At 36.6% G+C, this 14,401-nt stretch overlaps 1 protein-coding gene across 1 annotated transcript; it reads left to right on the plus strand.

Annotated features, from left to right (window-relative positions):
- Window positions 1–2,735: 2,735 nt before the first annotated feature.
- On the plus strand, window positions 2,736–12,838 carry LOC120353692. Its single transcript, XM_039438410.1, has 4 exons — window positions 2,736–2,851; window positions 4,740–4,895; window positions 8,685–8,843; window positions 12,527–12,838. The coding sequence occupies exons 1-4, from the start codon at window positions 2,768–2,770 to the stop codon at window positions 12,728–12,730; spliced, it is 603 nt and encodes a 200-aa protein (XP_039294344.1). The 5' UTR covers window positions 2,736–2,767; the 3' UTR covers window positions 12,731–12,838.
- Window positions 12,839–14,401: the final 1,563 nt, after the last annotated feature.

Here is a 14,401-nt window from a genome sequence, read left to right on the forward strand (position 1 = left end):
CTTAATCACTTTTTTTGAGCCAGCCAGGTCACATGATATTATTATTAACCGATAATCATCATGAAAGAAATATAAGAAGTACTTTCATGTTAGAGTACTGTATATTATTGACCGAACGTAGTGAGGTCTATGTTTTAACTAGGATTTTCTTTCATCAGTCTGTATGTAACGCAATCACGGCCAAACGCGTTGATGGAATTTTATGAGATTTGGCAGGAATATACCATTTTCAACTGCGCGTCGATGTATACACAAGGTTTTTGGGATTTTGCATTTTAAGGATAATATGGAAGGAAAAGGAATTCCTCCATACACCGATATCACTATCATATATCATCTACTCTGAAGATAGGATTAATCGGAAAATAAAATTATTCATAATCGATCTTCTTGATTGAATCATATAAATGATTCATAATTGGGGTTTCTTGGGTTTCTAGTTCCATTCTCAGGAGGGGGGGGGGTTTAGTGTCACTATTATTGAAATGTCAACAAGCTTAACCGATCTATGCAAGTACTGCGAAATATATATATATATATATATATATATATATATATATATATATATATATATATATATATATGCCTATTCCTACTCCTACATTAGACTCATTCTCGCACACAGGCAGTAATGCCTTTGCGAGAGTGAATATTTCTTAATATATATTTGTATATCGCTGTCATATCTGTGGTGCTGACATTGTCTTATTTTTATTGTAAAGTATATTCTTATTTTATGATGTAGGCTACCACTGTGATTGCTTGTATGAAATAAATAACTTTTTGAATTGAATTGAATTGAATTGAATCAGCTGACAAGTGGATTACACAGATGTTCTAGAGAAGCCATATCTATTTCTATAAGGTCTATAGTTTCAATCAAAGACCTTGAAGAGGTATGCATCTTAAAGGTCTTTGGTTTCAATATTTTTTTGCATAATAATGCGCGCCCATCAGTATCAATATTCTCACATTTGGAAAAAAACAATTTGATAGGTGATTAAGAATAATCAAATGAACTGAATAATGCTGAAGAAATTTTAATATTATTTTTTGATTGTGAAAAATTAATTTTCATCGGATAGAAAGATTATCACGGAACTGGATGAATCATATGGAATACAAACTCAAACGTGAACTGAGTTTGTTAACATTTCAAACAGATGACATCATCAGATACTTGTGAATGATAAAACTGCGTGAGGTCTACTATTAACAGAACTACTAGTGTACTAGAAGCCTTCTTCAATTAATCCATTATATCAGTTATGTCATACTCTTCATCTTCAGTCAAATTTATATACATCACCCTATAACTTCTGATATCATTTTTGCAGTAAATTTGCTCCAAACTGATTAATGGATATTGTTGAGGTGCGTACAGATATACGCGCCGTGAACATGAGCAATTCACTTCTAATCAGCTGATGCCAAGCTTTTCATATCTGTATCTTACCGTTTCTGTAAAAATACAGATATAGTCAGCTGATTTAAAGTGAATTGCTCATGTTCGCGGCGCGTATATCTGTACGCACCTCAATAATATCCTTTACAGATGGAATTAAATAGAGAATGCATTTATTCAAATGCTAATTAATATATAATCATTATTTAACGAAAATCCTAAATAAATGCTGTGAATCACCCCGAAGACTTCTGCTACTGCAGACATTGACAACAGGGTTAACAGCTAGATGAAAATTCGATGAGAACTACTATCCAAAAATTAGTTGCCAGCCCGGGAATCGAACCCAGTACCTCCCAATTGCTAGTCAGGAATGCTTACCCTTACACCAAACTGACAATCTCTGGATAGCAACGCTCATTTTATGGGAAGCCATAGCGGCCAACCGGTTTAATGATAGAATTATATAGAGAATGCATTTATTCTAATGCTAATTATCAGGAGTCTTCGGGGTGATTCACAGCATTTATTCAGGATTTTCGTTAAATAATAATATCCATTAATCAGTTGGAAGCAAATTTACTGCGAAAATGATATCAGTTATAGGGTGATATATATAAATTTGACGTATACAAATTTGATTTAAATAAGATGAAGAGTATGGCATAACTGATATAATGGATTAATTGAAGCTTCATGTTAGTACAGTGATATTTTTGTTGGTAATGCTATAGTAAACTTCCTGATGCAGTTTTATCCTGTTGCAGTTTTGTGCAGCCTGTTGGTAGAATTCCTGATAATATGACAGCATTTCATGTTTAGGATATCCGTTATTTCACTGTAATTTTAGACTTTTCTTGCTCAATTGTTGAATATATTTCAATATTATTCGAATGATAAGTGATTTTGAAATATTGGATGAAGGAAATTTAGTTATCATGATGTCAACTCATTGAGTGATGCACAATAATTATTGACATTTGGAGGGCTAGTAATAATATTGTTGGAATATCTTCCAAAATATTTTTTATGATGAGTAATTTTAAACTAATACTATTGATAGGAAATAGTTATTATGATGGAAATCCATTGAATAATGCAAAATAATATTTTCATTGGAAGGCCTAGCAATAATAATATTGAGGATTAATAAAATTGTCGTGATATCTTCCAATATCATTATAATGATACGTAATTTTCTACCAATATTGATGAAAAACATTAGTTATCATGATAAGAACCCATTGATTAATGAAGCATAATTATTGTCATTTAAAAGCCTTGTGATGATATTGTGGATCTCATTTTTTCAGAAAGTTATATTGTGGAGTTTTTCATTCGCTCATTCATAGCATTGAGAGAATGATTAGTCTATCAAAATTAGCTTTGATAGTTTTATATTTCATTGCAGATTTGTATGCTCTATCTATACTGGGTGATCTAGGGGTAAGTAGAATATGTGGTCTTTATCATCATCATCATCATCATCTTCTTCTTCTTCTTCTTCTTCTTCTCTTCTTCTTCTTCTTCTTCTTCTTCTTCTTCTTCTTCTTCTTCTTCTTCTTCTTCTCCTCCTCCTTTCTAAAAAAACAAAATTATATTTGCTAAAGTAGTTGCTAATACGAAAGTAGTTGATTCCAACTATCGCAGAGTAGGGAGACAATGTATAATATTGATCCATCACCTGGTGCTACCTGGTGGCCGAATTCGAAAACAGTTGCTTGGAACTGTCGACCAATCAGACAGAGTAGTGGAAATGTGTTCGGTCTTGATTGGTCGACAGTTCCAAGCGACTGTTTTCAAACTCGGCCACCAGGTAGCATTCTTATAATATAAATCCGTCTTTTTCGGTGTGGGAATGCCTTGCCACAGTCCCATAGATTTCCGAGGTCGAGATTCTACTGTGTCTGCCAGAAACATTACAAACAGTGAACATCATAAATATGTAAACAGAGATTATGTAAACAAATATGTAATCGAGATTATGTAAACAAATATGTAATCGAGATTATGTAAACAAATATATAATCGAGATTCTACTTTGTCTGCCAGGAACATTACAAACAGTGAACATCATAAATATGTAAACAGAGATTATGTAAACAAATATGTAATCGAGATTATGTAGACAAATATGTAATCGAGATTGTACTGTGTCTGCCAGGAACATCATAAAGATGTAAACACCACATGCGCCTTCTAGCGATCTAGGGAACTAGTCTGCTAGAATTCATTGAGCATTGCTCGCTCGTGATTCGTTGAAGGCGTGGCCAGTTCAAGGCAGAGCTCAGAGAACGGCCAATCGTAAGGCGTTATCAATTAGAAGGTGGTTCGAACTCCTAATCTTAATCTGATTGATTGAAAATATCAATATCCACAATATGCTGATCCAATCCACTGCTTGTTTATAGATTCTGTACTATGCATTCTGTATCATGTTTTTATGAATTGGTAGAGTGTTTGCAGCATTGAATTATCATCCTTCTAGATTCTCATTCCGGGACGACACGTCACGGTACGATAGGACAGAAAGCTCTATGTTTATTTGGGATTTTTTCTAGACATTTTAAATTGATTAATTATTTCTTAATTTCTGAGAAAACATAACAACAGGTCAATGTAACTTACTGAGCGCGAGGTCTACTGTTCACAGAACTACTAGTATAAAATTAGAAACATGTAAAGTGTAGACTTCTGTCATGATCTTGAATATTGTTTCATTATCATAGTAAATTATCCAGTATAGTATAAATTGGAAATGGGAGAGTTTTGGGCATGAGCCTGTTGTGCCTTTCCTCATGTTAAGTATTTCTACACAATGTGATAAATAAATAAATAAATTGCTTATATTTCCTTCCCAATCATTCTACTGATATGTATGAATGATTCTACTAATGTGTCATTTGTGAATAATATGAAAAATGAAGTTTTTGGTTATTGTTCTGCAGACAAACTATAACTTGGTTTTCTATAAGTACATAATCTTTAACTATTCAAATTGACAATTTTTTTCGTTTCTCTTTCAGTCTTTGTTTGTATAGACTAGCCCAGTAAAATAAAAACAATATAGAAACTTTTAGTACCCTTTTATTGAAAAATTTAAAATATTTTAACGACTTTTTCCGACCATTGGTATTTTGAAGTTTTTAATAAAAAGGTACCTACTGAAAGTTTTTATTTTATTTTCATCCGAATTAAGTAATCCATATAAGCAAAGTGACTTCATGAGACTAGCCTAGCTGTAACCTTATTTATAGCATAATTCAAATGTATTTGTGAATGTCTATGGATGAAGAGTTTAATTTCAATGAGTTTTTTGGTTATTGTTCTGCAGACAAACTATGATGTGGTTTTCCATAAGTTTGGGCAGTGTGACAAGCGAGGCAAGGTCGACTTCCTTTCAAATGTGAAAGTTGGCAAATTGAATAGAACTCACATGATCTACTCGGGAACCCTGGACACTGGAGCTGACGTTGACGACAATCTGAAAGTGAGTGAAAACCTAAGAACTGGTGAAAAATCATAAAAATCCGTATGTTGAAATCTATTTTGAGAGATGGAATTAAATAGAGAATGCATTTATTCAAATGCTAATTAATATATAACTATTATTTAACGAAAATCCTAAATAAATGCTGTACATCACTGGTTGGCCGCTATGGCTTCGTATAAAATGAGCGCTGCTATCCAGAGATTGTCAGTTTGGTGTAAGGGTAAGCATTCCTGACTAGCAATTGGGAGGTACCGGGTTCGATTCCCGGGCTGGCAACTAATTTTTGGATAGTGTTTCTCATCGAATTTCCATCTAGCTGTTAACCCTGTTGTCAATGTCTGCAGTAGCAGAAGTCTTTGGGGTGATGTACAGCATTTATTTAGGATTTTCGTTAAATAATAGTTATCTATTTTGAGATTTTTCAAAGAGAACAAATCACTTCAAATCATGACTGAAAATGTTTGTGAAACATCATCATTTGAAATCAGTTAGTTAAAATCTATTATTAGAATAGATAAATACATAAAATCTATTATGTTCAATAAAAGTAAATTCGTATGGCTTTTGTTGGTGGGGAGTCCCTTGCGGGAAGGTCCCACCGCCTGAATATATAATTTAAGCCGTCAATGGGCCTTACGACTGTCATACTTCAGCCGGGACCGACAATTTAACGTGCCCATCCGATAACACGGGAGTGATCTGGTTAAAAAACTTTTGGTTATGAGAGGGATTGAACCCGGGATCTCTGTGCTGCAACACAAGCACTCTATCCACTAGACCACGGATCACTCCATTATGTTCAATGATCATAAAGGATAGCTGAAAATATTAGTGAAGATTCATCTTTTTAAATCAGTTAGTTGGAATCTATTAAGAGAATGTTCAAAGAACGAAATCACTGAAAACAAATCAATTGTCACCGAGACCAGGCGTTTTTCAGGCGTTTTCAGACGGCAGAGCAGGAAGCTCTCCAATTGGCTGATTGGGTTGGCGTCTGAAAAAACGCTTGAAAAACGCCTAATATAATCGCAAAGGTCTCACGCCCTGAATTATAACAGTGAACAGTTCGAGAAAAGTAGATTGTAGGAATTACAGTTGTCTTGTGTGTGATATGGTACTTTTACAGATTCCTGCAGTTAATCATGGAGGGCAAGATTGAAGGAAGACGCCGGCCTGAAAGGAGTAAAACATCCTGGTTAAGGCTGTGCAAAGGCTCTAAATAAACTTTCTACTCGTGATATTTTTCAAAGTATTTCGATTTGTTTATCATCAAGCTATCAAAATGAAAAAGTTTTTCCAGGAAAATATTTTTTCGCCAAACTGCACAGAAAGCAGCTGTTTTCCAGTCCCTATGTAGATCTGAAAGACATTGTTTGCAAACAACTCTCGTCTGAAGTCAGAACAGGTTTCTCTCCGGCTAAGGCCGGAAAGAGTACCCTTTCCGGCCACTAACATGGAACTAAGAAAGGTGAGACTGCTATTCTAACTTTTTTGAAAATGTGTTTGGACAACTGTGCCATATGGTGCATCGTGTTTAGGAGGGTGAGATCGGAAATTCCCACCCCACTTTGAGTACCCTACGACGTCTGGTTCTTGAGATATGAGGCATCAAAGTTCCTCCCCCCCTCATAAAACATTCTTATTCAACTTATTATTCTTATATAGCTGATGCCAAAAAGTTAGGTGGGTTCATGGGCCACAAGGAGTAACCTACTCACAGCTGATGCAATGCTCTACTCGACAACATCGGCTGTTGGAACGCACAAGAGACCCACGAAGCCGCCCAACTTTTTGGCGTCAGCTATACCTGTAGTGTGGCAAAAAATATTGTACGTGACTCTCTCAGAAAAGTGTTTACGGTATTCAGATAACATATTCAGGGAAACTATCCTCATACCGTAAACACTATCTTTCTGTGCTTGTAGCGTAATATACTATTTTTCCGATCATTACTTTTCGAGATATAAACCTGAAGTTTAAATTTTTGAGACAGAACATTACAAATTCGGTGAAAGATGAATCCATGATATTCAGAGGATAGATTTTTCATGGTATTGTTGATCTAGTAAAACAAAAATTTCCTGGTATCAATTTTTAAGATAGTTATTCAATTTACTAATAATAACAAAAAATAACTTTGAGTTAAGTTTTTTTTGGTAAATTGAATAACTTTTTCAAAAATTGATATTTTCAGAAAATTTTTGTTTTACTAGATCAACAATACCATGAAGAATCCATCCTCTGAATCTCATGGATTTATCTTTTACCGAATTTGAAAAATTCTGTCCCAAAAATTCAAACTTTAGGCGCTCATATCTCAAAAAGGATGGACACGTTAAGTCGTCGGTCCCGGCTGCCTAAAAAGCAGTCGTTAGGTCATGTCAGAGGCCCTGAAATTGATCAGTTACGACCTGAGCCAGCCAGGTCACTCGATATTATTATTATTATTATCATCTCAAAAAGGAAAAAATATTTTCCTGAAAAAACTTTTTCATTTTTATAGCTTTGAAAAATATCACGAGTAGAAAGTTTATTATTGGCCTTTGCACAGCCTCAACCAGGATGTTTTCCTTCTCCCAGGCCGGCGGCTTCCTTCAATCTTGCCCTCCATGAGTAACTGGAGGAATCTGTAATTTTCCTCGCGCATAGCATGTCCAAAATACTGAAGCTTATGACTCCTAATACAGTAAACAACCTCCACTGTCGTCCCAATTCGTTCTAATACCTCAGAATTTGTCCCTCGTCCTATAAACAGACTTTTGCTCTGCTCCGCAACCGAACGTCAAGCCGTGTCCACACTATGTCGATCGACTCTGTCGACCCGGTCGATCGATAAAGTCGCTCGACACCTTCGACTGTGTCACTCGACAAAATTGCCTCAGTACATGTGGACGAGTCGATCGACAACCAACATAAATGTTCATACATAATCGAGTGTTTTAAGTGTTTTAGTGTTTAGTGTTTGACTTTGCAAATTTCTAATTTTCTTTTCCACCTCCACTTTTTCAATGCCAAATGACACCGCAATTTCCACCAAACCATCATGCCGCTTGTTTCTGTTTTATAGTCAACATCACTTGAATCCATAAGTAAGAACGATCATGGTACATTTCAATGAAATTCGACGTTTGGGTATCACTCCAATTCATTTTCAATAAAAATGTAAGCACTTGAACAACAGTATATTCACTATTCACTAACTAGTATATTCACTAACAGTATATTCACAACAGTATATTCACTAATTCACAACAGTATATCACTATTCTATTTTCTAAAACGGCAGTGACAAGATCGACACGTCCACACTGGTGCGTTCGACTCGACTTTCTTTGATCCGGACCGACCTGAATCGGGTTGCGTTCGACTCGACTCGACAGCGCTCAACAATGTCGAGCGACACGTTCACACTTGTTCGACATTGTCGATCGACTTTGTCGATCGGTGTCGATCGACATAGTGTGGACGCGGCTTCACTCGAGCAGAGCGATTGATGATCGACCGGGGAGCAAGAGTGGAACGCGAGAAGAGCTAACATCTCCCGTTTACGTTCATGATCGGTGCGACTGCAGATCGGGGGCGGAGCGATTGCAGAGCGATGGCGGAACGAGGGCGGGGCTTGCGCGGAGCGGGTTGGAGGCGCGTATATCTGTAGGCAGCTTAACATACTGTCATCAATTGAATAATTTTTCCGTTGCTTGTGATAGTATTCCGTTGATGTTTTACTGTTTTTGAAGAGTTTTTGGCAGGAAAGAGTGGAATTTTTATTCTCAGAGTAATTTTCAGGTGCAAGCCATAGCCGCAATTAAGAGCTCAAATGGACGGTATAGCACAGTTATTGATGTGAAATTGAAGGCATGTGACATGGTTATGACATTTGGACGTGACATTTTCCAAACGTTAGCTGACAAATGCAATGAAACATTACAATGTCCCAAAAAAAGGGTAAGATTTTTATCAAAGACTTAGATTTTCAAAGACTTAGGGCCTGGTTGCACAAAAGCCGGTTAAATTTTATCCGTGATCGATTTCACGAGAACCAATCAGAGAAGGCCTTTTTGATAGGACGGATTTTCTGATTGGTTCTCGTAGAATTGATATCTCGGTTAAAATTCAACCGGCTTTTGTGCAACCGGCACTTGGATTTTTCATATTAGAATTATAAGGAATATTAATTTTATTAAGAAATTGCAGTTACACCAACCATATTATAATAATTATTCAAAAACAAATATTCAAAAAATTACAGAAGCACTTTATTAGGATTCTACTTTTCAAAAATCGAAGAGAGCCTTCGTTTCCTTTGTTCCAATCACTGGGTATTTTCCCACTTCGGCATTCATTTGCTTTTAAAGTATTGAGAATTTTCTTTTTGCGTAGTGGTAATGATGGGTTTTTTAGACCCTGCTTCCCTGAAAGACGAAGAGAGGATTCCATCTGACGACTACCTAGCATAAACTTCAGTTTTTTTGCGAAATCATTTGTTTATCTAGGTCCGAAACTGTATAACATTAGACTATACCTAATCATGGCAGGGTCCAGAGAATGGAGCACTGCAGACTACCGCATAAGTTGTTAAAAGGTAAAATGACTGGTACGCGTAGAAGAGGAAGGCCCAGGAGGAGATGGCTGGAGGATGTGAGTGCCGATTTGCGTGTTTTGGGCATCAGAGGATGGGAGAATGTGGCGGAGAGGAGAGACGATTGGAGGCGAATTGTGCAGGAGGCCAAGGTCCACATCGGACTGTAGCGCCAATGAAACAAACAAACAAACAACAACAATGATGGCATGAGGAAAACCTCCCTTACAAATTTCACGAAAATTATAAAACCTTGGCTGTTTCAACAACATGATTCAGACTGTTTACTTCCAAGTTTTATCTTAACATGCCAGATTGTAGTTTTAACCCCATTGTAATCTCTTCATGAATATATTAGTGCTTTACAAATTTTCTGAATTGTATTTTGAACTGTTTCTATGTTTCTGAATTTTTTAGTTTTGTTATTCGACATTAAATTTTCAACTCTAAATTTGACTCTAAGTTTCGTTCTCTGTAAACAGTATTTTTCTTATAAAATTATTATCATTGTACCGCAATGGCCACAGATAATTATTGTTATTTATTTTATTTAGCAACTCTTACCTCTATATTATGAAATTTATATATAGAATGAATGTAAACTGGCAGCGTCTATAAAAAAAATGCTGCTAGTATAATTCTGAAACTATTAGTGTTTTAAATGTTGTATTACTCAAATGCAGAATAAAGTTCATTTTCATATTCAATAGAAGCTATATAAATGGAATCATGGAGAAAATATAGCATGAGAGAATACCCCATATGGTAAACATTTTTTATGTTCAAAATTTGAAGCAGATTTTTCGTTAATTAACTCGAGCCGATTACTGTCGACTACTGTCTATTATTCCTTTTTTGTTGGGTGAGAGTGTAAGAACGCCACAATGTGAGACTACCAGCGTTACATAGCTACAAGAAAATAACAACTTAGGGTAAGCGTCCACTGGAACCGTATTCAACCGATCCGTTCGGCCGTTGGATCGGACGAATCTGCCGGCCGTTAATTCGGCCGAATATGGTCGTCCATTGGAACCGTTTACGTCAGTCTAGTTGTCAATTATTGAATTAACTACTATCAAAGCCACCAACATTTTTCATAAACAGTGATTTTATTGAGATTTTGAAAATTGAATAAACCAATATCCACTAAATTAGTTATTCATTACAATAATCTTATCTTCAACAAATATCCACTGAATTAGTTATTCATTACAATAATCTTATCTTCAACAAATATCCACTAAATTAGTTATTCATTATCAAGCTATCTTTGTTCACAGATTCCTTTGAACATCACGACGAAAAACAAAAACAAACAAGACTGTGAAACAATTTTAGGTTAGAAAGACTTTGTTGTCTCAGCTCGACTAGTTAGTTCGGCAGGATAGAGCCGGAAAATCCATTCAATTCGGATCGAAAAATTGATCGGCCGGAGACGACCGTGAACCTGTTGCAATGGACGAGCATCTATTCCTTTCTTTGTTGGGGGATCATTCGGTCGAGTTCGGTAGTTTTCGGCCGATGCTAGTTCGGACGAAAACGGTTCTAGTGAACGGCCCACCTTAGACTACCGGCTTGAGTTAATAGTGAAATTTACGACATAAACGCTCTCAAGTGGTCGCCAAACAGTCGATCGCGAGCTACCGGTAGCTCGTGGGGTAGTTTTTGGTAGCTCACAGAAACGCTCGTGCAAAAGAATTTAGTCCAGTTTGAATAATACACTTTCCCAGTCTGAAGAAAGTCAATACGGAGAAAAATCCTCCACAGAACCGCAGCAATAACCAAGAATACGTTACAATTCTTTCAGACTTGAAACAACAGTTTGATAAACGATTTCAAGATTTTAAAAGCATATCAAATATGGTACAATTCATCAACTCTCTTTTGTAGAAATCTATGCAGAAAATTTTGCAGCTTGTGTTGTAAAACATTTTGGTGGAGATCAGGAGAAATGGAATTTGTGGATTTTCAAAATAATCTGTCTCTCAGATCACTTTCTACAACTGGAAATATTTTTGGCCTCAAGTCCCCAAAGAAAAATATCCAAATATTATTTAAGTTGCATTGAGATTGAAAGCTATGTTCAGCTCGATATAGGAACAGACCGATGAAAAATTGGACAACTGCATCAGAATGGCGGCTACAACGTACACTCCGAACATCAAGAGAATACTTGATGACCAAAAAGAATTCCACTGCTCTCATTGAAATGTACATTTCAACTTTTGTTATACTTTTTGCTATGAGATAAGTAGATTTCAACACTAGAAACGTATCTTCATATGCAATAGAAGTGTGAAAATTTCATTTTGCATACCGTACTTTCTTCATTCTAATATTCGTTGGTAGCTCACAAGAAGATTTATATATTTATTTGTGCAACTAGTGCGCAAAGTGACAGTTTGCTGCACCGAAAGAAACGTTTACTAATGGTTTGTTGAGTGCAGCAGAGGAACTTTGCGCACGTATTTCACATTAAGTTTTTCCTACAGTTACCATTGAATATGAAAAGTGGGTAATTATGGGTAAAATTGCCTGAAATCCATCAAATAACTTAGTAGTGTTTGAATGGCGAGGCGGCTGTGTGGTGTGTGCTGTGGCGGCACTGTGCTGTTGCTGTCCTCGTTATAATATATAATTAATAATTAGCGCGTTGTGCTTGGTTGCACCTCTGCTCACTATAGCAGCCACAGCAGTCACTGTTACCAACTTCATCTTGATTTTGCTGCACTGTTGCTCCATATAACCTGCTAAGTATTTTGCGTTGCCATGTTGCAAATCTGGAGTGCAGAAAAATTTTTCCCGCACTAGAGCGGAAAAGTGATTCTTTGCGTTCTGTAATCAGTGCAGCAATGGCCACTTTTCAACGTAACAGTAGGAAAAATGCTATTCTAGCTCACAGGCTCATCAGTTTGGCGACCATTGTCTATACCATGAAATATCTTCGTATGCTATATTTCCTCCATGATAAAACTAGGAACAATATTTGAAACTACCTATGTTGAAATTATCATTGTTTGTGTTGTACATTTTTTGTTTGTATTGGCAGACACAATGTGATTTGAAGAACTTCATTATTAATTTCAATCTGAACAATCTACCTGCCTTGCCGTATGGGGACTATAGGCTCGAAGCCGTCGTACTGAAAGTATTGCCCTATGCCATTGAGGAGAGGATATCTTGCTTCAGGTCCTTCGCATCAATAGTAAAGCGACAAAGTATTCTACACTCAAAAAACAAGAACATTAGTTAAAATTGAAACTATATTTTGAAAACTGTCAATATTGTTCATTTTTCATCAGCAAACCTTAATGGAATGACAATTGAATCTAATAAAGAGTTTTTGTTTACTGGATAAAAACTGTTCACTGGCTTACACCCTCCTTCTCATCATCACCGCCTTCTCCTCCATCTCCTCCTTCTCCTCCTTCTCCTCCTCCTCCTTCTTCTCATCCTTCTCCTCCTTCTCCTCCTTCTTCTCCTTCTCCTCCTTCTCCTCATTCTCCTCCTTCTCCTCCTTCTCCACCTTCTCCTTCTTCTCATCCTTCTCCTCCTTCTCCTCCTTCTTCTCCTTCTCCTCCTTCTCCTCATTCTCCTCCTTCTCCTCCTTCTCCTCCTTCTCCTCCTTCTCCTCCTCCTCCTTCTCCTCCTTCTCCTCCTTCTCCTCCTTCTCCTCCTTCTCCTCCTTCTCCTCCTTCTCCTCCTTCTCCTCCTTCTCCTCCTTCTCCTCCTTCTCCTCCTTCTCCTCCTTCTCCTCCTTCTCCTCCTTCTCCTCCTCTCCTCCTTCTCCTCCTTCTCCTCTTCTCCTCCTTCTCCTCCTTCTCCTCCTTCTCCTCCTTCTCCACCTTCTCCTCCTTCTCCTCCTTCTCCTCCTTCTCCTCCTTCTCCTCCTTCTCCTCATTCTCCTCCTTCTCCTTCTTCTTCTCCTTCTCCTCCTTCAACTCCTTCTTATCATTCTCCTCCTTCTTCTTCTTCTTCTTCTTCTTCTTGTTTTCTTCTTCTTCTTCTTCTTCTTCTTCTTCTCCTTCTTCTTCTTCTTCTTCTCTTCTTCTTCTTCTTCTTCTATCTTTTCCTTTGAAATCTTCTACTTCCCTACTCCATCTTACAGTAAGATTAACTAAAATTTACAAGCATTCTTGCAACGGGAAGCTTCAATATTATTCATAGGGGTTTTCAAAAGTGAATATCAGTAGAGCTTGGTCAATACCTACTATTACTTCAGGCCCCACAACTGATCTCTAATAAACTATGACGTCATCACATGTAGATCCATGATCTACTGCTGGTAAGCAAGCGAAATAAGAGCGCTGATGCTTGTTATCACTCATCTGATTTGGTAATCAACAAAATTAGAATCACAAATTCAATTTTCACGGTCTTCCATTTCAATGAATATGGTTTGTTTATCATTCTTCTGAAATTAGTTTGTGAAAAGTGATAATGAATTTGGGGTTTTAAATCATGGGATACTGTTGTGTACCTAATGTACCTAATTGTTTCGGGAATTATAACAAGACTCGAAAAGTTTTGATCCGTATGGTATTTTCTTTTTCGAAGGATGAAACTTTGAATGGATACGAGCGATAAGAAGAAAGAACTTCAATTCTACAAAACAACGGTTTACATGAAGTGTAGAAGAACAGTGTAAATAAAGTGTGAGTGGAAAATTTAATTAAAGTGTGAAAGAACAGTGTAAATAAAATGTGAAATAACAGTGTAATTATAGCGTGGAAGAACATTGTAAATAAAGTGTGTGAGAGAACTTTTGAACTGATAAATTGAAAAGTAAATGCAAAGTGTTGGAACTGTCCATAACATCATAATATTAAAGGTTTTACCTAACTGAAAAACAGTCTCCTGATGGGTTTCTTTGTACCACAGATTTATTGTGATCAAGTTTGTGGGAGCCTCTTTTCTAAAAAAG

The sequence above is a fragment of the Nilaparvata lugens genome, chromosome 11 (genome assembly GCF_014356525.2).
Source record: "Nilaparvata lugens isolate BPH chromosome 11, ASM1435652v1, whole genome shotgun sequence".
NCBI classification, from domain to species: domain Eukaryota; kingdom Metazoa; phylum Arthropoda; class Insecta; order Hemiptera; family Delphacidae; genus Nilaparvata; species Nilaparvata lugens.